Raw genomic sequence first — 23,878 nt, 5'->3', positions numbered from 1 at the left:
GGTCGATGAATGTCTGGTACGGTAACTAATAGCCACCATGACCAAGAAATGGGGAGGGGGCGGCTGGAAGAATGTCAGATACCGTAACGATTCAGTCACCAAGACCCAGAGATGGAAGACGGGTGGAAGAATATCTGACACTGTCGTGATTCAGTCATTATGACCCAGGAATGGAGGGCGGGTGGAATATTGTTCGATATAGTCATGATTCAGTCACTATGACTTAGGGATGGAGGTCGGGTGGAAGAATGTCTGATAACGTAATAAATCATTTCATTTTGACTCAGGAATGGAGGGCGGGTGGAAGAATGTCTGATACCGTAATAAATCACTCATTATGACTCAGGGATGGAGGTCGGGGGAAGAATGTCTGATAACGTAATAAATCATTTCATTTTGACTCAGGGATGGAGGGCGGGTGGAAGAATGTCTGATACCGTAATAAATCACTTATTAGGGATGACGGTGAAGAATGTCAGTAATAAATATTCATTTGGGGATGGAGGTCGGGTGGAAGAATGTCTGATACCGTAATAAAACACTCATTATGACTCAGGGATGGAGGGCGGGTGGAAGAATGTCTGATGCCGTAACAATTCAGTCACCATGACCCAGGAATGGGGTGTGTGGAAGAATGTCTGATACTATTGCGACTTGGCGGCAACCGTGACTCAGCGATGGAGGACGGGTCGAAGAATGCCTGGTATTGTAACGATTCAGCCACCATGACCGAAACATGGAAGGCGATTGGAAGAATGTCAGATACCATAACGATTCAATCACCATGACCCAGACATGAAGGGCGGGTGGAAGAATGTCTGATACTGTAACGATTCAGTTATCATGACCCATGGATGGATGGTGGATGGAAGAATATCTGAAATTTTAACTATTCGGTCAGTATGACCAAGGGATGGAAGGTGGCAGGAATAATGTCTGATACTTGAATGATTCAGCCACCACGACCCAGGGATGGAGGGTGGATGGAAGAATGTATGATGCTGTAACGACTCCGTCACCATGACCCAGGGATGGAGGGTGGATGGAAGAATGTCAGACACATTGACGACTCAGTCACCATGACCCAGGGATGGAGGGCTGGTGGAATAATATCTGATACCTGAACGATTCAGCCACCACGACCCAGGGATGGAGGGTGGATGGAAGAATGTATGATGCTCTAACGACTCCGTCACCATGACCCATAGATGGAGGGCTGGTAGGAGAAATTGAGACAAATAAACTCCCTAGCTACTATAGAATAGCGATATAATGCTAGTTCATCTTCAACAGTAAAACAAAACATTTATAGCAGACATTAAAATAATTCATTTATTTGCATGTGAGTCTTTGATCAGCTGAAGCACTTCCGGGTATAATAATTTAGGAGCGTCCATAGCTAGTATGAAGTCTACATGGTCCCATTCCGGGAATGTCCTCTTTCGGATAATATTTGGTAGGTTGTCCACGAGGAAAGGGACGTCAGTCGGATTAGCCAGCCAATCCTTGCTCCCGATATATAAAGCTACAGGTGTCTTGATGTTTTGGACAACGTACTGTGGTGGCGTGGTCTGAAAAACACAAGACGTCCAACATTGTAACTTGAATTACAACCTTGAACAGATGCATACCATGCACGGTGTAACAGTATACACGTGTTTTGATTGGCTGATAAAGTGAAATATAAATGAGGCTTTTATCTTTTATAACTGTCGTGTGTGAATGTGACGACAGTGATCGTATCGAGGATGATGTAACCCTAACAAAGTTTGGTTTACTGAACAACCCAATATACGGTAAACTTTTGGCGCACTCTTAAAAGTTTGAACATGATGTCAATCTACTTAATCCCTTCCTGATTATATTTCGCCATGTTCAGCTCGGGTGATCCGTAGTCATACTTCTGGTACAGATCCGAATGAACCTCCTAAGAAGAGATTAAATACAATTTACTTAGAAAATCAAGTTTGCTATTGTGAATACCTGTCAATACCAGCAAATATTGAACATTATAATTATATATACTGATCGCCGATGATAACGCAACACTGTTATAATATGCAAAAATTAATGGTAACAAAACAATAACAGAAAAAACCCCAACTTTATTTCACTACAAAGGTATACATTTCGAGAGTCGTTTCCTACCAGTGAGTTAGTGGGGATGAGACAAATGTTTCAACACTACCCCCAAATTCATTTTCACACTTTCAATATCTGATGTGACCATCTTTTGCCTCCACACAAGCAAGACACCTACGTGACATGGACTGAACCAGACGCTCAATTCTAACTGGCTGTATGTTCCTACACTCCTCCTGAAGGGCAATTTTAAGTTCACGTCGATTTTGCGGTTGTGGCTAACATTGTTTCACAGCTTGACCTAAAACTGGTCCCAAAAGTGTTCAATCGGACTAAGGTCAGGGGAGAAGGCAGGCCAGGACAGTGTTTGAATTGTTCTGTTGATAAAGGAAGAATGTGGTCAACCTTGCTGATTGCGCACGAGCATGGCCTTGCTGTAGAATGTCGACGTCGGGGTGATTACGAAAGAAGGGTACAACGGTAGTTTGTATGACTTCGTCGATGTAACGCCGTGCCGTCAGATTACCGTCCACGATAACAAGGGGCGTCTTGCGGTCGAAGGATATCGCGCCCGACACCATGACATTTCCACCATCCCAACGGTCACATTCGAGGACGCACGAATCGACGTAACGCTCTCCCCGTCGTCTCCACACGCGAATTCTACCGTCACTATTACGGTGATGGAAGCGGGATTCATCCGTGAACAGTACGCGTCTCCATTGGCGCATGAGCCAACGTCGATGCCTCCGGGTCCACGTCAGGCGATTTTGACGTCGACGTTGTGTCAACATTTTTCCACGGAAGGGTATACAGGCTTTCAAACCGGCGCTACGCAAACGTCGACGGACAGTAGAAACCGAAATTCATTTTCCATTGATACCGATCGTTGTTCTGGCCGTTTGGGAGACAGTTTGGAAGCGGTCACGGAGATGGGTGACCCGAATGTAACGGTCCTGTCGATCCGACGTCACTCGTTGCCTCCCAGGGCGCGTTCTATCATTCAAAGAACCCGTTTGAACGTACTGCTGATGAAGTCTCACAATAGTAGAAGGCGAACATCTCATTCTACGCGCAATTTCACGCCGCGGAAGACCGCCTGCAAACATACCCCTAACTTCGTGACGCTGGGTATCCGTAAGTCGTGGCATCGTTTTCCAAACTAAACGGCGATTTCAAAATCTGAATGTGGAAAACAGTCTTCCTATCCACATGGACTGTACACATGTAATGGGTAAACCAAGCGCGCATTGATACCGAGTGCACATGCAGATAGGTACTTTTTCGACAATCGACTGCTTCACGGCCCGAGAGCAAGTTCAGTCATGCGAATCATTATTGTATACATAGGTAAGGTGCTCAAAGTTTTACATTATTAATTTGTTTGATATGAACAAAAAATTTAATTGAAAAATATTCAATTAAAAAGTGTTGCGTTTTCATCGGCGCTCAGTATATTACACGTGATAGTTTTGTAGTTTTACAGGAAGTATGATTTGTGTCCTTTTGTGGTCCCCAAATCTGTCAAATTCAAACCTGTTACAGTGTATTTAGGGATTCAATTGTTGAATTTCAAATATGGAGTACAATAGGTATGATGATGTGTATAGTTGCCGCTGCAGCTGCTATGGTAAACCATCCAACACTAACCTGAATGTAATGAACCATGTTCTGGACCGATGTTCCTTCGGCGGCGTGTGCCAGGTACCTCGGTACTCTTGTCTGTAGTAACAGTAATAGTAAATAATGTTAGATGGCATTTGATTACATGTTTGGGTTTGTAAATAACCACATATAAAGCACATACAAAAGGATAGCAATTCATGTCCTTCTTTGTTTTTGTTTATTAGTTTAACTCCTATTAACAGTTAGTGTCATTTAAGGAGGTGCCAGGTTTGTTGGTTGAGGTAAGCCGGAGTATCCGGAGAAAACTATCGACCAGCGGTCAGTATTTTGCAACTGTCAACCCATTGTCGGAGGGCTTGTGGTAATATGTCAGGACATCTCGGCCACCGCGAACCCTTTCTTTTGTTTCTTTTGTAAATTAACGCTACCTTATGAATTTATGTGTTATTTTCAGGTGATGGTTACCCAGTTAGTCTGTCGGATGTCCAATCCCGTTATACTTGAGGCAACTATGCAGATGAATGTGACTTGCTGTTCGTTACACACTTTGGCGGCAAGGAACGTCGCGAAAGAGGAGTTCATCATGAAGGACTTCCGGCCGAATAACTCATACACGTCCTGAAAACCACGATAAATCTCATAAACTGTTACCTGTTAGCTCCTATAGATCATAGTTCAAATTATTCAGACAAACAGGCTAATTTTAAGAGATAATTTCAATTTCATATACTTAGTAGTCATGTTGTTTCAGACAATTTTACTTTCAACGTTTTCTTTCTCTTTTCCCAATGAATCATATTGCTGAGTTAGGAGTCCTCTGGGTTTTGACTCTTCAGATATATGGACACCAATATATTGCTGCATTACCAAAGAACAGGACTGGACATGGGTGTTATAGTAAATATATGGTAGTCATCTGGATGTAGGAGCTATAATGTTTACGTTTTTGCTTTGAAATTTTAAAGGACAGTGGTCATTTGAAATGTTTTCTTTGAAGACGTGTAGAGGGTCGTGTCAAACGCTTCTATTTGAAAGGCGGCAATCATATTGAAATGCATGGTTCGCTTTGAAGGGAGAGGACTCTTTAGAACCACTTGTCCATGTGCCGATGGTGATATAATTAGCAAAAGAAACCCCTTTCCTTTAATTAAGCATAATTATACAGAATACTTACGGAGGCATTCGGCGTGATGTCTGCTATTAGCTTTAGTATCCCTTTAAAGGCTTTAACCAGTGATATTTTGCAAGCCTATAACTCATTACTGTGCTGCAATTGAACAAAACTAACTTCATTAATTGTTGGTATGTACCCTGGCTAACTGTCAGTCTTACTGTGGATATGTAATTTGTGAAGCTGCTTGTAAATTTCAGTAAAATAAGACAAAAATGTATATTTCTGGAGAAGACATAGAACTCGTGTGAATTGCATTGATGGCACCAAATAAGCATGCTATCGTGTTCAGTAGTGACTATGCCAGGTACTCCAACAGTTTGTTTGGCAAAATCGGACCAGCGAATAGCGTAGGAGCCTATTGTTGTAAATGCAAATGGCTGCTTTAAATGGCGGATCACAAATATAGCATATAAGAAGACATTTTAATTGATACAAGTGCTCTTATATACACTATAAGGTACTCTGAACATGACAAGAAGACTACTTACGAAAAAATAGTTAAAATGTGGACTTTGAGGCTCTTTCCGGAAATTTGCATTTTTCGCCCCAAACAGATCGGTTGAACTTCTTGTCATGTTCAGAGTACCTTATGGTGCCTATAAGACCATTTGTATCAATTGAGATGGCTTCTTATATGCGATATTTGTGATCCGCCATTTATAGCAGCCATTTGCATTTACTACAATAGGCTCCTGCGCTATTTGCTGGTCCGATTTTGCCAAACAAACTGTTGGAGTACTTGGCATATTCACAACTGAACACGATGGCTTGATTATTTGGTTCCATCATTGCAATTCACACGAGTTCTATGTCTTCTCCAGAAATATACATTTTTCTCATATTTTACTGAGTTTTACAAGCAGCTTCACAAAATACATATCAACAGTAAGATTGACAGTTAGCCAGGGTATATACCAACAATTAATGAAATTAGTTCTATTCAATTGCAGCACAGTAATGAGTTTTAGGCTTGCAAAATATCACTGTTTAAAGCCTTTACATGAACCTTAAGTATCCCTTTAATGTGGCCAGCCAAGCTTACCAATAGGTGCAAAAGCGACGAACAATTTGATCTTTTTGGCGAACTCGGGGTCTTGGCTGAGCTGGGCGAACATGGATGTGGTGCCGTGTGAGTGGCCTACGTAATACAGCTGGGACACATTGGTCACAGTAAGGACATGGTCAACCACCGCCGGTAGGTCACGTGACGCCATTTCGTCCCAACTACGGACAGATAAATTTCGGTTATTAGTATATATCTTGACCATTATCATAAACATTCATATCCCGTACGCGCGTATTTAGCGGTAAATTATATTTTAGCGCATTTCTCTATATTGCTAATACAAAGGTATAGCAATTATCGTGATCATGTGCGATTTCATCGCCATGCTTACTTATTTAAAGTGAACAGTCGAGCAAGGATGGCTGAAGTCGGTAAAAATGGTGTGAATGTATCCAGTATAATTTCTTATGGAATAGAAAAATAAATTTTCTCGTCAAAATCTGTCTGCGTACGTAGAAATTTATTTAAAGTATACGAATGCTAAAACGTCCTCCCGGCTGACTATGTCCGTGGTTACATTTCCACGCAGCCTCGCTTTCAATGCTTTCAACTTTTCTTTATTTCAATGGTCAGAACTGGTAAACGTAAGCAGAACTTGAGCGTCGTATTTATATATGAGAACTTTTGGAAGGCCAATGAACGCATTAAGACTGGTTTTCTTTGCCCGACTATTCACTTTAAAATAAAGTTGCACTAAAAAAATATTGTGACAAATATTTTTACTTTACCTCCATGCCCAGAATTCGTCCTGTGAATTGTTTAAATGGGTGTTCCTCAAACCATACACGTTTCCACGGCTATTCGACAACCATACGTCCATTTCCTGGTCAGTCAGTATAAAAGGCAAACTCCCATTGGCCCCATTCTCGATGAACACACCGACCCGGCATTTAAGCCATGTTGGAACAGTACAACCGGTTTATTGGAGACTATCAATGAAAATTATGCAAAATAGTGATTATCTTTATACATAGGACTTCCGCTAGACTCCCTATATTATGAGATTTTTTCCTATATATAAGACAAAAGAGCCTTATAATATAGGCAGGCTTAGCGTGCTACTTCATACAGTATCGAAATATAGTAATTGAAACATCCGGTATACGGTACCTGGTTTGTTTGACGTTCGGCCATGCGGAATCCGATGTGTCTCCAAGATGTACCCGTCTTTGGTCGTCACATTGTGGACCTCCACAAGATAGCCGTTGTATCGTATCATTTCCGGCTGGAAGTTGAGTGGTAAAATGGTCAAGAATAGTATTTAGTTAGATAAAACAGGAGAAGAGAAAATGTAGCGACCAGACCGAGTTTGAACCAGAGACCTCCGAACACTAGCCAGTTTCTCAACCGTTTGATCTGGTCGCTGATGTTCGACCAAGTAAGCTTAGTCTAGCTACAAGTTTGTTATTCATATGCATAAGGTACGTACGAGGTGAACAGCACTTGCTACCACAGTCAGTCGACTGCACAAATATCCACCCTCTATCATGACCATGCAATCATGGTTTGCCATGAAAGGGAATTGTGTGTGCAGTAGACTTAGGACAATTTTTGCTGTTTTAGAGATTGGAAGTACATGTTTGCAGTAAAGTAGTTTGGATACGGCATAAGGTATGGTAAAGACAGTGTGTTATGGGGGTAACAGAATGATTTGTATGGTGAAAAGAAGGTCGGGGAATGGTGTATAGGAAGAAAGGCTTGGTAGTGTGTACAGAGATCGGGGATGATGGTGTATAGGTAGAAAGGCTTGGTAGTGTGTACAGAAGGTGGGGAATGGTGTATAGGAAGAAAGGCTTGGTAGTGTGTACAGAAGGTGGGGAATGGTGTATAGGTAGAAAGGCTTGGTAGTGTGTACAGAAGGTGGGGAATGGTGTATAGAGGGAAGGCTGGGTAGTGTGTACAGAAGGTGGGGAATGGTGTATAGGAAGAAAGGCTTGGTAGTGTGTACAGAAGGTGGGGAATGGTGTATAGAGGGAAGGCTGGGTAGTGTGTACAGAAGGTGGGGAATGGTGTATAGAGGGAAGGCTGGGTAGTGTGTACAGAAGGTGGGGAATGGTGTATAGAGGGAAGGCTGGGTAGTGTGTACAGAAGGTGGGGAATGGTGTATAGAGGGAAGGCTTGGTAGTGTGTACAGAAGGTGGGGAATGGTGTATAGAGGAAAGGCTTGGTAGTGTGTACAGAAGGTGGGGAATGGTGTATAGAGGGAAGGCTTGGTAGTGTGTACAGAAGGTGGGGAATGGTGTATAGAGGGAAGGCTGGGTAGTGTGTACAGAAGGTGGGGAATGGTGTATAGAGGGAAGGCTGGGTAGTGTGTACAGAAGGTGAGGAATGGCGTATAGAGGAAAGGCTGGGTAGTGTGTACAGAAAGTGGGGAATGGTGTATAGAGGAAAGGCTGGGTAGTGTGTACAGAAAGTAGGGAATGGCGTATAGAGGAAAGGCTGGGTAGTGTGTACAGAAGGTGGGGAATGGTGTATAGGAAGAAAGGCTTGGTAGTGTGTACAGAAGGTGGGGAATGGTGTATAGAGGGAAGGCTGGGTAGTGTGTACAGAAGGTGGGGAATGGTGTATAGGAAGAAAGGCTTGGTAGTGTGTACAGAAGGTGGGGAATGGTGTATAGAGGGAAGGTGGGTAGTGTGTACAGAAGGTGGGGAATGGTGTATAGAGGGAAGGCTGGGTAGTGTGTACAGAAGGTGGGGAATGGTGTATAGAGGAAAGGCTTGGTAGTGTGTACAGAAGGTGGGGAATGGTGTATAGAGGGAAGGCTGGGTAGTGTGTACAGAAGGTGGGGAATGGTGTATAGAGGAAGGTTGGTAGTGTGTACAGAAAGTGGGGAATGGTGTATAGGAGGAAAGGCTTGGTAGTGTGTACAGAAAGTTGGGGAATGGTGTATAGAGGGAAGGCTGGGTAGTGTGTACAGAAGGTGGGAATGGTGTATAGAGGGAAGGCTGGGTAGTGTGTACAGAAGGTGGGGAATGGTGTATAGGGGAAGGCTGGGTAGTGTGTACAGAAGGTGGGGAATGGTGTATAGAGGGAAGGCTGGGTAGTGTGTACAGAAGGTGGGGAATGGCAATATAGGAAGGAAGGTTTGGTAGTGTGTACACAAGGTGGGGAATGGCGTATAGAGGGAAGGCTGGGTAGTGTGTACAGAAGGTGGGGAATGGTGTATAGAGGAAAGGCTGGGTAGTGTGTACAGAAGGTGGGGAATGGTGTATAGAGGGAAGGCTGGGTAGTGTGTACAGAAAGTGGGAAATGGTGTATAGAGGGAAGGCTGGTTAGTGTGTACAGAAGGTGGGGAATGGTGTATAGAGGAAAGGCTTGGTTATGTGTACAGAAAGTAGGGAATGGCGTATAGAGGAAAGGCTGGGTAGTGTGTACAGAAAGTAGGGAATGGCGTATAGAGGGAAGGCTGGGTAGTGTGTACAGAAGGTGGGGAATGGTGTATAGAGGGAAGGCTGGGTAGTGTGTACAGAAGGTGGGGAATGGTGTATAGAGGGAAGGCTGGGTAGTGTGTACAGAAGGTGGGGAATGGTGTATAGAGGGAAGGCTTGGTAGTGTGTACAGAAGGTGGGGAATGGTGTATAGAGGGAAGGCTGGGTAGTGTGTACAGAAGGTGGGGAATGGTGTATAGAGGGAAGGCTGGGTAGTGTGTACAGAAGGTGGGGAATGGTGTATAGAGGGAAGGCTGGGTAGTGTGTACAGAAAGTGGGGAATGGTGTATAGAGGGAAGGCTGGGTAGTGTGTACAGAAGGTGGGGAATGGTGTATAGAGGGAAGGCTTGGTAGTGTGTACAGAAGGTGGGGAATGGTGTATAGTATAGAGGGAAGGCTTGGTAGTGTCAGTCTCCGACTTTAAGCACTAGTCCGATGCCTACGACTAGTAATTTTATGGCCGGACTAGTGGTAATTGTAATGAACTAGTCTGATTGGACTAGTGGCTCCATAACCAATTATAATCCGTAAATATACTATATCTATGATTTCAACATATTATGAGTGCATTCTGTATGCGATTAATTCGGTCCGGATGCAACATTTTGCGAGAATTTGCGTTCAAAAATCGTAAACTGATCATGACTTCAGTGCTGAAACAAAACAGCTGTATATTAAATTTGGCCTAGTGATTAGATAGTGGGACTTGTAAAATTTTGGGATTAACTAGTCCAAATGACTAGCAGCGAAAAAAGTTAACGTCACAGACTGTGTACAGAAGGTAGAGTAGGGCATACAGAAGGGTGTACAGAAGGTAGGGTAGGGCATACAGAAGGGTGTACAGAAGGTAGGGTAGGGCATACAGAAGGGTGTACAGAAGGTAGGGTAGGGTATACAGAAGGATGTAGGGCATACAGAAGGGTGTACAGAAGGTAGGGTAGGGCATATAGGTGTATAGAGGGAAAGCTGGGTAGCGTGTACAGAAGGTAGGGTAGGGCATACAGAAGGGTGTACAGAAGGTAGGGTAGGGCATACAGAAGGGTGTACAGAAGGTAGGGTAGGGCATACAGAAGGGTGTACAGAAGGTAGGGTAGGCCATACAGAAGGGTGTACAGAAGGTAGGGTAGGGCATACAGAAGGGTGTACAGAAGGTAGGGGGTAGGGCATACAGAAGGGTGTACTGAAGGTAGGGTAGGGCATACAGAAGGGTGTACAGAAGGTAGGGTAGGGCATACAGAAGGGTGTACAGAAGGTAGGGTAGGGCATACAGAAGGGTGTACAGAAGGTAGGGTAGGGCATACAGAAGGGTGTACAGAAGGTAGGGTAGGGCATACAGAAGGGTGTACAGAAGGTAGGGTAGGGCATACAGAAGGGTGTACTGAAGGTAGGGTAGGGCATACAGAAGGGTGTACAGAAGGTAGGGTAGGGCATACAGAAGGGTGTACAGAAGGTAGGGTAGGGCATATAGGTGTATAGAGGGAAAGCTGGGTAGCATGTACAGAAGGTATGGTAGGGCATATAGGTGTTTAGAGGGAAGGCTGGGTAGTGTGTACAAAAGGTAATACAGGGACCTGGCACGAAAATGTTTAACCAACAGTATTCATACATACTATGGTATCATATGTATACTGTTGGTTAAAAATTTTCGTGCCAGGTCCCTGTGGAAGGTAAGGTAGGGCATCCATACAGAAGGTTGGAAGTGATGTACAGAAGATACGGTAGGATGTACAAAAGGTTTAAAGGATGAGTAGGATACGGCCAAGCAAGCGTTTAAAAAACGTCTTAACAACCTCTTTATCGCTCTCATATAGATCTGTGGGTCCACACACAGGGACCTGGCACGATTTTTTTGAAACTAACAGTATACATACATATATTATACTATAATATATATATATATGTATACTATTGGTTAAAAAATTTCGTGCCAGGTCCCTGTGGGTCCACATACTCCAGTAATACAGTCTGTACGGCTGTGCAAAATATCAATACCCAAAACAAGAATTCCATATTGGTTTCAGAATGTTGTCGACTTCTATACTTACCACATTTATAAATAAACGTCACGTGAAGCTAAGATAAGGAGAGACGTGATCAATTTTCGTTGTCAAATACACAGACATTTGGTCGAAATTCATAAGAGTAACATCTATATCTGTACCACATGCATATGGACAGTCAATTGATATTAATATCCCTGTGGGTAAACACTTTTCTAGACTATGAAGTATAGTTAAAACGCACTAAGTAACGGATGTACACCTATGTTTAGATGTCAAATCGACGATATTCGCCACACAGATTTAGGTCAAACTAATGATATGATTACTCACCATATAAATATAGGTCAGATTAGTATATGTTAAATCAGTCTTCTTCATATCGGAGTCAATCTAGGTCACAGTGGCGACACAGTCCATACAAATCTAAATCACAGTGGTGACACATTCCATACAAATCCAGACGAGTCCATACAAATCTAGGTCAAACGGACGAGTCCATGCATACAGATCTATGTCAAACATACAAATCTATATCGAGTCCATACAAACCTAGGTCAAACAGACGACAGTCCATACAAATCTAGGTCAAACAGACGACAGTCTATACAAATATAGGTCAAACAGACGAATCCATACTAATCTATGTCAAACAAATGACAATCCATACAAATCTAGGTCAAACAGACGACAGTCTATACAAATACAGGTCAAACAGACGAATCCATACAAATCTAGGTCAAACAAATGACAATCAATACAAATCTAGGTCAAACAGACGACAGTCTATACAAATATAGGTCCAACAGCCGAGTCCATACAAATATAGTAAAACGGACAAGTCGAACATAGGTAACACCAGATGCGTCTGCTTCTGGTTTGATAACAAGAGATCCCAGAGGGATCTTGGCGCCCACCAAAGAATGATCTATGTCTGACTATAGAAAGATGGATCTTTTCTCTACTTTTTCAACTTTTTCAAACATACTACACATAAAATTTGCGGCAGATCGCTTAAGTACTTTCTGAGAAATAGCAGTAACAAACTTTAACTATCAAAATACATGTGAAATTTGAGAAAGATCTATTACATACATTCTGAAAAATAGCGATAACAAACTTTATAACTATCAAAATCCAAGATGGCTCCTTGGCGGCCATCATGTTGATCAATCGGTCCCAAATCACAATATGTACAACAAGGGCCCTATGGGAACCTATATATGAAATTTGAGACAGATCCCTTCAGTACTTTCTGAGAAATAGCGATAACAAACTTTAACTATCAAAATCCAAGATGGGCGCCTGGCGGTCCCAAATCACAATATGCACAACAAGGGCCCTAGGGGAACCTACATGTGAAATTTGAGAAAGATCCATTAAATACTTTCTGAGAAATAGCGATAACAAACTTTAACTATCAAATTCCAAGATGGCTGCCTGGCGGCCATCTTGTGGACCGATTAGTCCCAAAACACAATATGCACAACTAGGGCCCTAGGGGAACCATCATATGAAATTTGAGACAGAACCCTTCAGTACTTTCTGAGAAATAGTGATAACAAACTTTAACTATCAAAATCTGACTGATCGGTCTTAAAACGTAATATGAATAACTAAGGCCCTAGGGGAACCTACATATGAAATTTGAGACAGATCCCTTCAGTGCTTTCTGAGAAATAACGATAACAAACTTTGAATATCAAAATCCAAGATGGCTGCCTGGCGGCCATCTTGTTGACCGATCGGTCCTAAAACGCAATATGCATAACTAGGACCATAGGGGAACCTATATATGAAATTTCAGACAGATCCCTTCAGTACTTTCTGAGAAATAGCGATAACAAACTTTAACTATCAAAATCCAAGATGGGCGCCTGGCGGTCCCAAATCACAATATGCACAACAAGGGCCCTAGGGGAACCTACATGTGAAATTTGAGAAAGATCCATTAAATACTTTCTGAGAAATAGCGATAACAAACTTTAACTATCAAATTCCAAGATGGCTGCCTGGCGGCCATCTTGTGGACCGATTAGTCCCAAAACACAATATGCACAACTAGGGCCCTAGGGGAACCATCATATGAAATTTGAGACAGAACCCTTCAGTACTTTCTGAGAAATAGTGATAACAAACTTTAACTATCAAAATCTGACTGATCGGTCTTAAAACGTAATATGAATAACTAAGGCCATAGGGGAACCTATATATGAAATTTCAGACAGATCCCTTCAGTACTTTCTGAGAAATAGCGATAACAAACTTTAATTATCAAAATCCAAGATGGGCGACTGGCGGCCATCTTGTTGACTGATCCGTCCCAAAATACAATATGCATAACTAGGGCCCTAGAGGAACCTACATATGAATTTTGAGACAGATCCCTTCAGTACTTTATGAGATATAGCGATAACAAGAATTGTTAACGGACGGACCACGGACAAAAAGCGATTTGAATAGCCCACCATCTGATGATGGTGGGCAACAAATTTAATAACCTACCCCTACTATTTATTTTCCAAAACCAGATGCAGACGCCTGTGGTAACACTCACTACACATTTAAATACAATTTAGGCACATCTGACCACTTGGTCGACCCAATAATTGGTAAGGTCAAAATGATTGGTACATAATCCATGTCAAATTGATGATCCATCCGAATTAACGAGACAAGTATGTTTCAATCTAACGATACAGTTCTTGAAAATATGTCACTAAACGTCAATAAACTATTTTACATGTTTTCGGGGTCTAGATCAAAATCGGTAAACGTTGGACTTGATCACTTTCCACATTACCACTACTCATACATCCTTGATATTCCAGGGACTACAATCACTGTCATAATATCCACCCCTGTACTATGTCACTGCAAAACTGAAGGTCCTGTCTGCGACAACGGATGAGCATTTAATTAGGCCATTTGATGTACATTAAAAGAATCGAATGACAGTACATTGTGGTTGATTTTTTGGCTTTGAAGTTTGGCGTCACTCTCTGTAATCTTCAAAGGAAGTTTCTTGCTGGCCTGTGATTGGTCAGATTTTTTTCCTGAACTGCCTTCAGGTTTGCTTTGAGATAGTCCAAGAGTGGATATAATAACTGTGAAAGCAACCCCTGGAGTATTGATGATGCTTGTCAAAATTCTGATGTAATTATGCAAAATATTAACAAGAACTATGAATTTTAGAAGGAAGCAAAAAACACACGCACAAATTTTGTTTATTGTGAATTCATTTTATTTATTACATCCTTGCATGGATTTTAATAAAAAGATACCTTATCAACTTAGGTAACATTGTCCAACTTGGCTATCTATCTAAATGACCAAACATTTTAGCAAATCAATGTGCTTTGACCAGGACCTGCTGGATCCTCATCATGTGAGATATGTCTACGATGACCTTTCTGTAAGGTTGTGAGTGAGATGAGAATTTAGGCAACATCCAGATTTAAATACATTTTCTCTGTTATCATCTACTTTACAAGCAAATCATCCGAGTTCAAAATCTCTGCAAGAAAAACTGAAGGGAACTAAGATTTATAATGAAATTCATTACCAATTCAAAGAGTCTATTTAATTCTAGAATCCTGTGGTCCTCATCAAACGCTACACTAGATGTTCCAGCAAATGGAAATCAACATAACAAATTTAGACTTTACAACCTATGTCTCTTGACCATATGGACTTGGCATGAATTTCCAAACAACAGTCAATATACATGTATATATGTATCCTGTGTCATCTGGAAATTCCTGTTGATATTACTTCTTTGACCCTCAGTATACTATAATACAGGTATATACATACCTGGGGTATTGACCGTTGGCTGGAAATTTGTGCCAAGTCCCTGTGCTCTTGACATTGGATCTATTAGAAACCCTGCAAGCATATCTTAACAAAAACTTTTACTGCTATTCTCATTACACCTACCACTCACAAAAGCATTGTAATACATATCTATGTACTCAAATGTAATGAAAGAAATAAAGAAACAAAGTTGCGACCAGATTCAAATTTACTTCCAGTGAATATCAATTCATCTTGATGGACACCAAACTGGAAACATGTTACAACTTGGTTGGGCTAGATAGCCAAGCAACAAAATAAAAACCTTTATGACAAACTTAGCAACCTAGTGCTGACGACCTCTACTGAGAAAGACTCAATGAAAGGATAAAACAAACATTAAAGATAAGTTCCAGATTATTTGCGCTCACCTCAATTATCATATTTTTTTTAAACATATTTTTCTGTGTTGTATAGATAGGTTATCAGCTTGCCGAGAGTGAGAAACTGAGCGAAAATACACGGGAACTCGTCCTTAACAATTACAGATACACATGTAAAACACACACATCTAACAGATTAACATAACACAGACTTCTTCAAGATATTTGGCATCTAAGAATGAATACATAAGAACAAATATATATATATATAGATGAGAAATGATAATGAAATTACCTTGCTAAAGGAGACTTTTTAAACATAACTATAAATGTACATGCAGACTGCTTTGTAGTCGTAAATGTATCTTATGTCAGAAATAACACTTTTTTTTTAGTGCAAAAATTCTTCATTGTGATAATTTGTCCCAAAATATCTATTTTCATTATAGCCATTCGAACCTTTCTGATTTTTTTGGAAAATATGTACATATGTAAACAAATACTGTATAGCGCTTTAAATCTGTGGGTCCATATTTCATTGTCTTGTAAACAGAACCTAATAATAGGGTTTTAATTTCTAGTAAACAAATCCTCTAAAAGCAATTTTTTACAGATCAATAAATGGTGTCAATGTTTCTATTTGCATTTAGTTTTGCAATATGGTTGGAGTGCAGTGTCATTTTGGATAGGTTGCAAAATAAACGAAACCCAGCAATGGTATGTTAATGTAGCAATTCACTAGCGTTTTATATTCTAGCGAAAAATCAAGTAGTGTCAGCATTTAATGCTAACACTATTCAAGATCACACGAGCAAGATCACCGACTATTGGGTTGTTTTACAGCTAACACATTTAGACAAGGTTAAGTTTCAATAAAGCACTACCAAGCACAATACCCTAAAGTTCAGTAAACACTTTACATAGCTTCAATTTTCATTTTCCAATCATTAATTAGCAAAGTGTCAAACCTTGCATTGTAAAGTTTACCTTTAAAATGCAAAAAGAAAAATCATGAATTATTACTTGGGAATCCATTTTAAAATATTCATCGCTTTTGAGAAAAGCTGATAAAAAGCATGAATTATTTTCCATGTTTCATTTGAAGACAAAAAAAAAATCTTCTAATTACATTATCAACAAGTAAACAACTGAAAGTGTTATGTTATGATACAGCACAAGTCTATAAACAGTAAATATTCATTGTAAAGTTTAACAGGAAAAAGGGAGACATACATGTATTATTGAATATCGCACAGGAAAACGTTAGAAATAAAAGTATTCAAGCCTCACAAATTTCAAGTACAGAAATATCAACAAGAGTTTTCTTTCTACCTTCCTTAGCCATTTTAACAGCAAAAGACTAGCAAACATTTTTAAAACTTAAAAAATAATGAAATATATGTTCAAGATTGAGTTTTACATTGAACATCGGATTGGTAGCCAAAAAGTTAGAGAATTGCACGGAATGTTACATACTTTAAGTTTATCAAAGTTTCCCATGAGAAATAAAATATTGTTGAATGTTTCCCAGGCCAATGGCGTAATATTTTTCCTTGCAGTCAGTTTTATTCAGGTGTGAATAGCCAATATGACTTGCCCAAAGCGTACCTTAACTAGAAGTTTCATAAGACACAACTGGTAAATGTCTCCATCTCTACATGAAATTAGACTGGGATGTTATGGGGTTGGATGGACATATAGGCAACACTATATGACCCCCCCTACCTCCATTTTCATGTTTTCTCAAGGATATTTTGACCTCCAATATTATCAAATTCTATTTTGCTGAAGCCAACAAAAAGGATCAGTGAAATGTATTAGTAATATAAATATTTACAGTGTATTTATACAATCAGATGTTTATATACATTATATATATATATTTATAAACTTATTATGACAATAACAATATGTATGTGGTATGAAACAGATAGGTAAAATATGCTGTAAAGTTAACAGTAACACATTCATAAAACACATTTACCAGTTCTATCGTCAAGGAGACAGAAATTGAGAAAAAGTTTTACCACATTCAAAGAAAATCTTACCCACAAAAATCACCTTTCATCTATTTTGGCAGATCTAAATCATTTAATTCCACAAAATGAACACTTCCTCAACTTCTAACACAAACACTCAAACTTGGGTAAAGGGCTAATTTAGGATAATGTGGTTTCAATAGAAAATAACTACTATGCTATAAAGATTTGTAACTACTTCATTGTCAATTCCGTCTTTCGTATTACCGAGTTACCTCCCATTTGAGTAGGTATCCATTATGACAACATAAGGTTTAGCACAATTCACATCATTTCTCTGAGAAGTATAAGGTTACCCTCAAAAACACACGACATCACAATCAACATGGGCGGATAACTCTGTAATATGCAAATACGGAAGAATCCACATACAATAAATATTATCTAATGTCTAATTTTTAAGAAGTTATCCAAGTCCTACAACAGCGCTGCTGTTTTCCCCCCCACATCAAATGTAAGAACTAAAATCGAGGAGATAAATTACATTCTCTCACCTTCAAATACATAATATGGCACAAACCTTACAGGTCTGGTAGAAAGTAACACACATACATTTTGTACTTTATGATATTGATTTCATAATTAGTGACAAATTTCTGATAGAGGGCCAATCCAAAAACATATATGTATCACATAACATAAGATCAGCAATGATCAAAACTTGTATTGATTTTAGCTTTAAATACCAATATTGTGGTAATCATAATTTTTTTTTTTTTTTCATCCTAGAAATTGACCCGTTCATAAATCTGACAAATTTTACAAAGATTATCCCAGGAAAGTTAGACTAAACATAAATTAGTTATCTGTGTATTTATGTCAAATTATAACTCATATTGATGGAGAAGATCTCCACCATGTGAGTATTATTGCACTTAATTGCTTAAAAGTTTAAATAATTAGTTATTAATAGCCTTTCAAGGCAGTTGGTATTAAACATCATAGTTTAGAACATGATCACAGAGGGGTTGGCATCATGTTCTGCAGAGTTTTCCCTAACACTGTTTTTCTGCGTCACTGACACACAAAAAAAAAGGCTGGGGACTCATAAAATAAAATGATTGGCGTCCTTGGGACTCTTGTGAAAGGTACTTAAAATGAAAAGTTACAAGTATAGAAATGAACTACAAGCAACAATTGGCATTTGATATTTTTCAAGTCATTACAGTATAAGATACTCGAGAATACAAAATCTGTAGTCCCAGGGACCTCCAAAGTCAAACCTAGACTGAAAACCGTAGAAGTTTAGTAATCAACAAAACAGCATCAAACCCAATACACCATGACGGCCAGTATTGTAGATTTGTAGTTTATAAAAAATATTATGGTAGCAAGCTACTACTATACAGCGAACTTATTTTGCATTTTGATGTTAAATGACTCTATTGTAGTTGTAGTTGCAATTTTTTTCTATTGCAATTAATTTTCATGAATTCTGATTGCCTGCAAAATACATGAAATTTAATTGCAATTGAAAATAATCCTTTCGATACATAACTGGTATAGATCAACGAGAACATACACAGAAGGGTTGAATTATAGGTCAGCCATACACTTATAACAATTCTGCCTTGTATAGTAATAAAAAATTTGCAAGAAAAAAATCTCATCCAAACTCTTATCAATAACACACTGCATATATACCAAACCTGTGTTGGTTTTTTTCCCCAGATTAAAACTAAGCATGTGCTTTATGGAAGTGTGCCAAAAGTTTTTTAAGAAGCTAAGCAACATGCAAAGTATTTCAAGGTTTAGTATCACATCAACCTGCATTTATATTTAAATCTACTTATTAACTTCGCAACACAAAACTTTCACTATATGACCAGAATCCACCCAATAAATGAGACCTTAAAAACAGGACAGAACAAACTGATGATATTGGTGATGCCGGTTGCTGCTAATATAATCACACAATGCATTAAAATAATTTACTTCCGTAATACATTTTCAGTTTATGTGACATTGGAAGCACCAACCGAAAAATTCTCCGACACAGTAAAAACGAATGGACTAGTGTGAAAGCCTGTTAGGAGCTCTATCTGTCTTTGCTGGTCAGTTTGTCAATCAATTCTTGTAGTGGGGCAAGCTCTCGTTTTTCAATAAGACTGAATTCGTACACAAAGAAGATGAAATGTTTGAAGGAAGTATTGAGATGAGCTTCTTCTCCAAGCTGGCATACTTCCTTAAAGTGTTGATGGTAGATGTGAGCATACACTCTGAATAGTCTTTTAAGTATTGTTTTGGCACATGATAGGAAATTCTTCGGAAATGGGATACCTGCAAAGGAAGACAAGTTATGTTAATATTTAAATAATGTTGTGTCTGCTAATGGTTAAGTGAATGTTTGATGAGTTCAATATGACAGTTTTAAAACAGAAGAGGCCCATGATTAAATAATTGGTCTTATGTGCAGTTGGTTTATAAATGCCATTAACCAATATCATCGTTCTGTTTCTTAGAGGACCTAATAACATCCCGTATTTGATTGGCCAATTTGAAAGGTCACCAGAACATGAACTTTAATTGCAAGTTTTCAGATCCTCTATGTAACAGAGTGATAAAAAGGAGCTGTATTTTCATCAAATTGCATCCTCAATATTTCAGTGATTACTATCACTGTTGTTATATTCACCCCTTTAAAGCAAAACGTGAGGCTCTGTATGCAGCAACAGATGAGACAGAAACTGGACATCACTCTCTGTAAATTTTTAAAAGAACCCTCTGTAGGCTTGCGATTGGTCAGATTTTTCTCCTAAAATATCTAAAATTCTGCTTCAACAAAAGTCCAGGGATGGATGGATATATAGACAGTGATAATAAACCCTGGAGTTTTGAGAATTGAATGATAACTACATTACTTTATCAAGACAAAGAATTTACCAATTTTGGAAGGAAAAAGGCTTTCATCGTCCAACTGATCTTGTACCCAGGACATTAGGTAGTCAATGTATTTTGGTGCTGAGCATTTGATCGGCTTTTTGACCGCTTGACCATCGGCCCAGTGGTATTCATACTTTGGTCCTGCCGACATTACTGGACAGGTTTCTTCAGTACAAAACTCAGTAATTGTGCCGTATAACATATTTATTTGGTTGAAAAAATCAACAGCTGAAAAAGAAAAGTTTCAGAGTTGCATTTACATCCATCCATTAATATATAACAGACATTTGGTGTCAGCAATTTACTTAAAACAATAGAAGACCACTTGCAACAGCTAGGCTCAATATAAATTATGATTTTCTGTTGGATTTAATTTGCATCTTCCCATTTTTGAAAAGTGACATTCCTATATCAATTCTATGTGATGACATGTCCTAGATCAAGAAGATATATATATACATTTCTGTCTAGTGATCATGACCTTTATCTAGAGCTGTTATTGAAATAAATGTTAAGTATCAATATATTTAAGGAATATATCATAATGTAGCGATTACTGAAATGTCGTAATGCTTACTATTTACGGCCACCCATTCATTGAGATCCTCCCCCTCAGGCAACATGACTGCCTGACGGAGGTTTCCACTTCCCAGAGTAACAGCTGCATGTTTCATCAAGTCATGTTGATGTGTCCCTTCAGGTATATTCTTTTTGGGCTTAAAAGTCTTATTGTTTCTGTTTCCACTGTGAAATAAAAGCAAGCAATCAAATCATGTGCATAGAATATTTAAGTGATTCACATTTAGATGTTTTCTTGCAATAGCTACTGACTATCAGAGCTTCAGATGATTTTGCATGAGCATGGGTCATCGGGCCCATCCCAGCCAAAAAGAGGGGTCATTTTTCAAAACCATTGGCCAGCTTCTTTTGTGATTGTTTACTCATGTTACTTTGTACATGTATGTTAATGAAAAAATGAAATAGAATTTGTATCCGATTTGACTTGTTTTTATTCTGTTTATGTTTCAGTAGAAAAAATGACCCTTCTTTTCTTACATTTCCACACATACAGCTTTATCAAACTCAAACTCAGTTACTACAAACAAGCATCAATCTGACACAGGTCTCTGTCGAAATGCTTGTTCTTTTTGATGTTGTAATGTAACTTTTGGCGCTGAAATGAAAGATCTTTCACAATCTGCTGTGTCTGTGTTGCAATAGCAAGAGCAGCTTATTGGATAAGGTTTGGAAATTTATACACAAGAGCAGCTTATTAGATAAGGTTTGGAAATTTATATAGATTTTATTTTAACATTTGCAGTTTGTTGTTTAATTTTCTGTCAAACTATTCAATTAACACATATTATTATATTAATGCGTATCTATTTTTCAATAACTTTTATTGTATACTGGATGTAAACATCGTTCATTATAAGTCATGTCGGTGCCCCCAGTTCAGTCGGCTGCAATTTTCAGTCGATATATACTGTTGCACGGAAACTCTACGCTTTAATTCTGATACTGTAATGTTGGTTAGATATCATTTTTGTTTTGTTTATGAACTCTTTTCATTCAACACTCATGTAGCCATTTAAATGCTGCATTAATAGAAACAGAATCAAACTCTCGCCACTGACCCATATAATTGCATTGACGGATAAAGTCGTCACTTGTCAAAACAAATTTAAAATAATGCTAACAGCTATTTTAATTTCTGTCTCCATGTCTAGGAATAATAAACACACTAGATTTTTCAAATTCTATATAGTAACTCACCGATTCTGTGACAAATTTATACATACTAATTACGTTCCTTCAGGATCTATCTGACAAGACTCGCCATGTGCCGACTACGTTTACATGATTTTACAGAATGGGCACAAACTTGCGGACTGCAGTTACTTTCGTTTAAGCTTATATTTGCATTGCGCCGATCGGCGCATGAAGAAGGAATATTGTGCGTCATTTTCAATAACTATGCGGGATTGGCGCGGGCGCACCGTCAATCTGAACCTCATGACTATGGTCAATTTTACTATCATCTTCTGTATTTTTCAGGAACAGTTTATGTCCAACTTGAGTGTTTAAAAGTTTTGAGTAAGTTTTGAAAAATAAATACCGTAATCGCCCTAATTAGCACCCAATCACCCTAATAAATGCCCCTGCCCTTTTCTGGAGAAGATTTGGAGTTGTATAAACGCCCCTTACATCAACATTTTGTTCATGTATTTCTTACTACTTCAGGGGTTACTATCACTGACGTGATATCCACCCCTTGGCTATGTATATCTCAAAGTAAAACTGGGGGAAACAGATGACACAGGTAATTTGATCCTTTGTTGTACATCAAAGGAATTGTATAACAATACACTGTGCTTTACTGTGTTTCTTTGAAGTTGGGCATACTCTTTCAGTGATCTTCAAAGGAAGTCTCTGCAGACCTATGATTGGGTAGTTGTTTTTCTACTGAACTGGCTCCAGTTTGACTAGAAGATAGTCCAGGTAATATATTAATCGGAAACAAAGGGGGGATTTTGAAACATGAATGAAATTATAATTGTAGAAAAATGGCATGGATCGATTACTAGTGGATTAGGTAGAGCATATATCAATGGCCATCGGGTGTTCACTGTTCAGTGGTCCAGGTCCGAGCCCCAATATGATCTCTCCTGTACTGTACAGTACCCAAATATGCCAGTGTATTATGTACATTTCAACAAAATTTTATACAGTGACAAACAAATCAACTATATTAGATACCCGACACTGAGAAAGTCTATGCTGTTCAGAAAATACTTATGCTTGTCATGAATTTCTCATAAAGTAACTTCAAACGTTGTTCCTGTTACGCCTAAGAAGAGTGCTATATAGACGAAACGAAACTGAATGAAACAGATAGGGGTTCAATTTATTAGATTGACGACAAATAATAATGAGGTAACAGGTTATGTAAAATCACATGTTAATAATCAAAGATATTTTCTTAAATGTGACTTATTATGACAACAACTTGTCAGATACATAAAGTACAACCAAACCCCCTTTTATCAGTTGATATAAACAAAATATACACAAAACTCACGGATGGTAAACAAAATAAACTTACAACAGAAAGCTCATCCTGAGAGATATGGCACCAAGTGCGATAGAAAGTGATCTTTGTGTATTCTTAATTGAATACTTAACACGTCCAAAATAAAAATGTCATCTGATGGATCGATGACAACCGATTTCTTTTGGTATTGTTTTGTTATTATCCTTTCTCAAAGTTCTGAGACCGGAAATGACAATGAAATGCGGAAGTAAATATATGTCAAATGTTTATATTATTTTAATTTCAAGTCAAATGTAATATTATACTTTTCTTCAAAAGAAATTAAAATGAAGTTAAAAGGAGTTCGA

The 23,878-nt window shown here is 38.8% G+C and overlaps 1 protein-coding gene and 1 pseudogene across 1 annotated transcript; both read right to left on the bottom strand.

Moving 5' to 3' along the window:
- Nucleotides 1-1,634: 1,634 nt before the first annotated feature.
- On the bottom strand, nucleotides 1,635-11,840 carry LOC138324380 (lipase lipl-3-like; annotated as a pseudogene).
- A 6,193-nt stretch (nucleotides 11,841-18,033) lies between these two features.
- Nucleotides 18,034-23,766, bottom strand: LOC138323530 (MOB kinase activator 1B). Its single transcript, XM_069268185.1, has 4 exons — nucleotides 23,583-23,766; nucleotides 21,054-21,220; nucleotides 20,477-20,704; nucleotides 18,034-19,873 (listed from the first exon to the last, which is right to left on the bottom strand). Exons 1-4 carry the CDS (start codon nucleotides 23,594-23,596, stop codon nucleotides 19,632-19,634), a joined length of 651 nt encoding a protein of 216 aa, XP_069124286.1. The 5' UTR covers nucleotides 23,597-23,766; the 3' UTR covers nucleotides 18,034-19,631.
- Between the last annotated feature and the right edge of the window lie 112 nt (nucleotides 23,767-23,878).

Source organism: Argopecten irradians, chromosome 5 (assembly GCF_041381155.1).
Source record: "Argopecten irradians isolate NY chromosome 5, Ai_NY, whole genome shotgun sequence".
NCBI classification, from domain to species: Eukaryota; Metazoa; Mollusca; class Bivalvia; order Pectinida; family Pectinidae; genus Argopecten; species Argopecten irradians.
The sequence above is the reverse complement of the archived record's forward strand: the minus strand, read 5'-3'. Positions and strand labels throughout refer to the sequence as shown.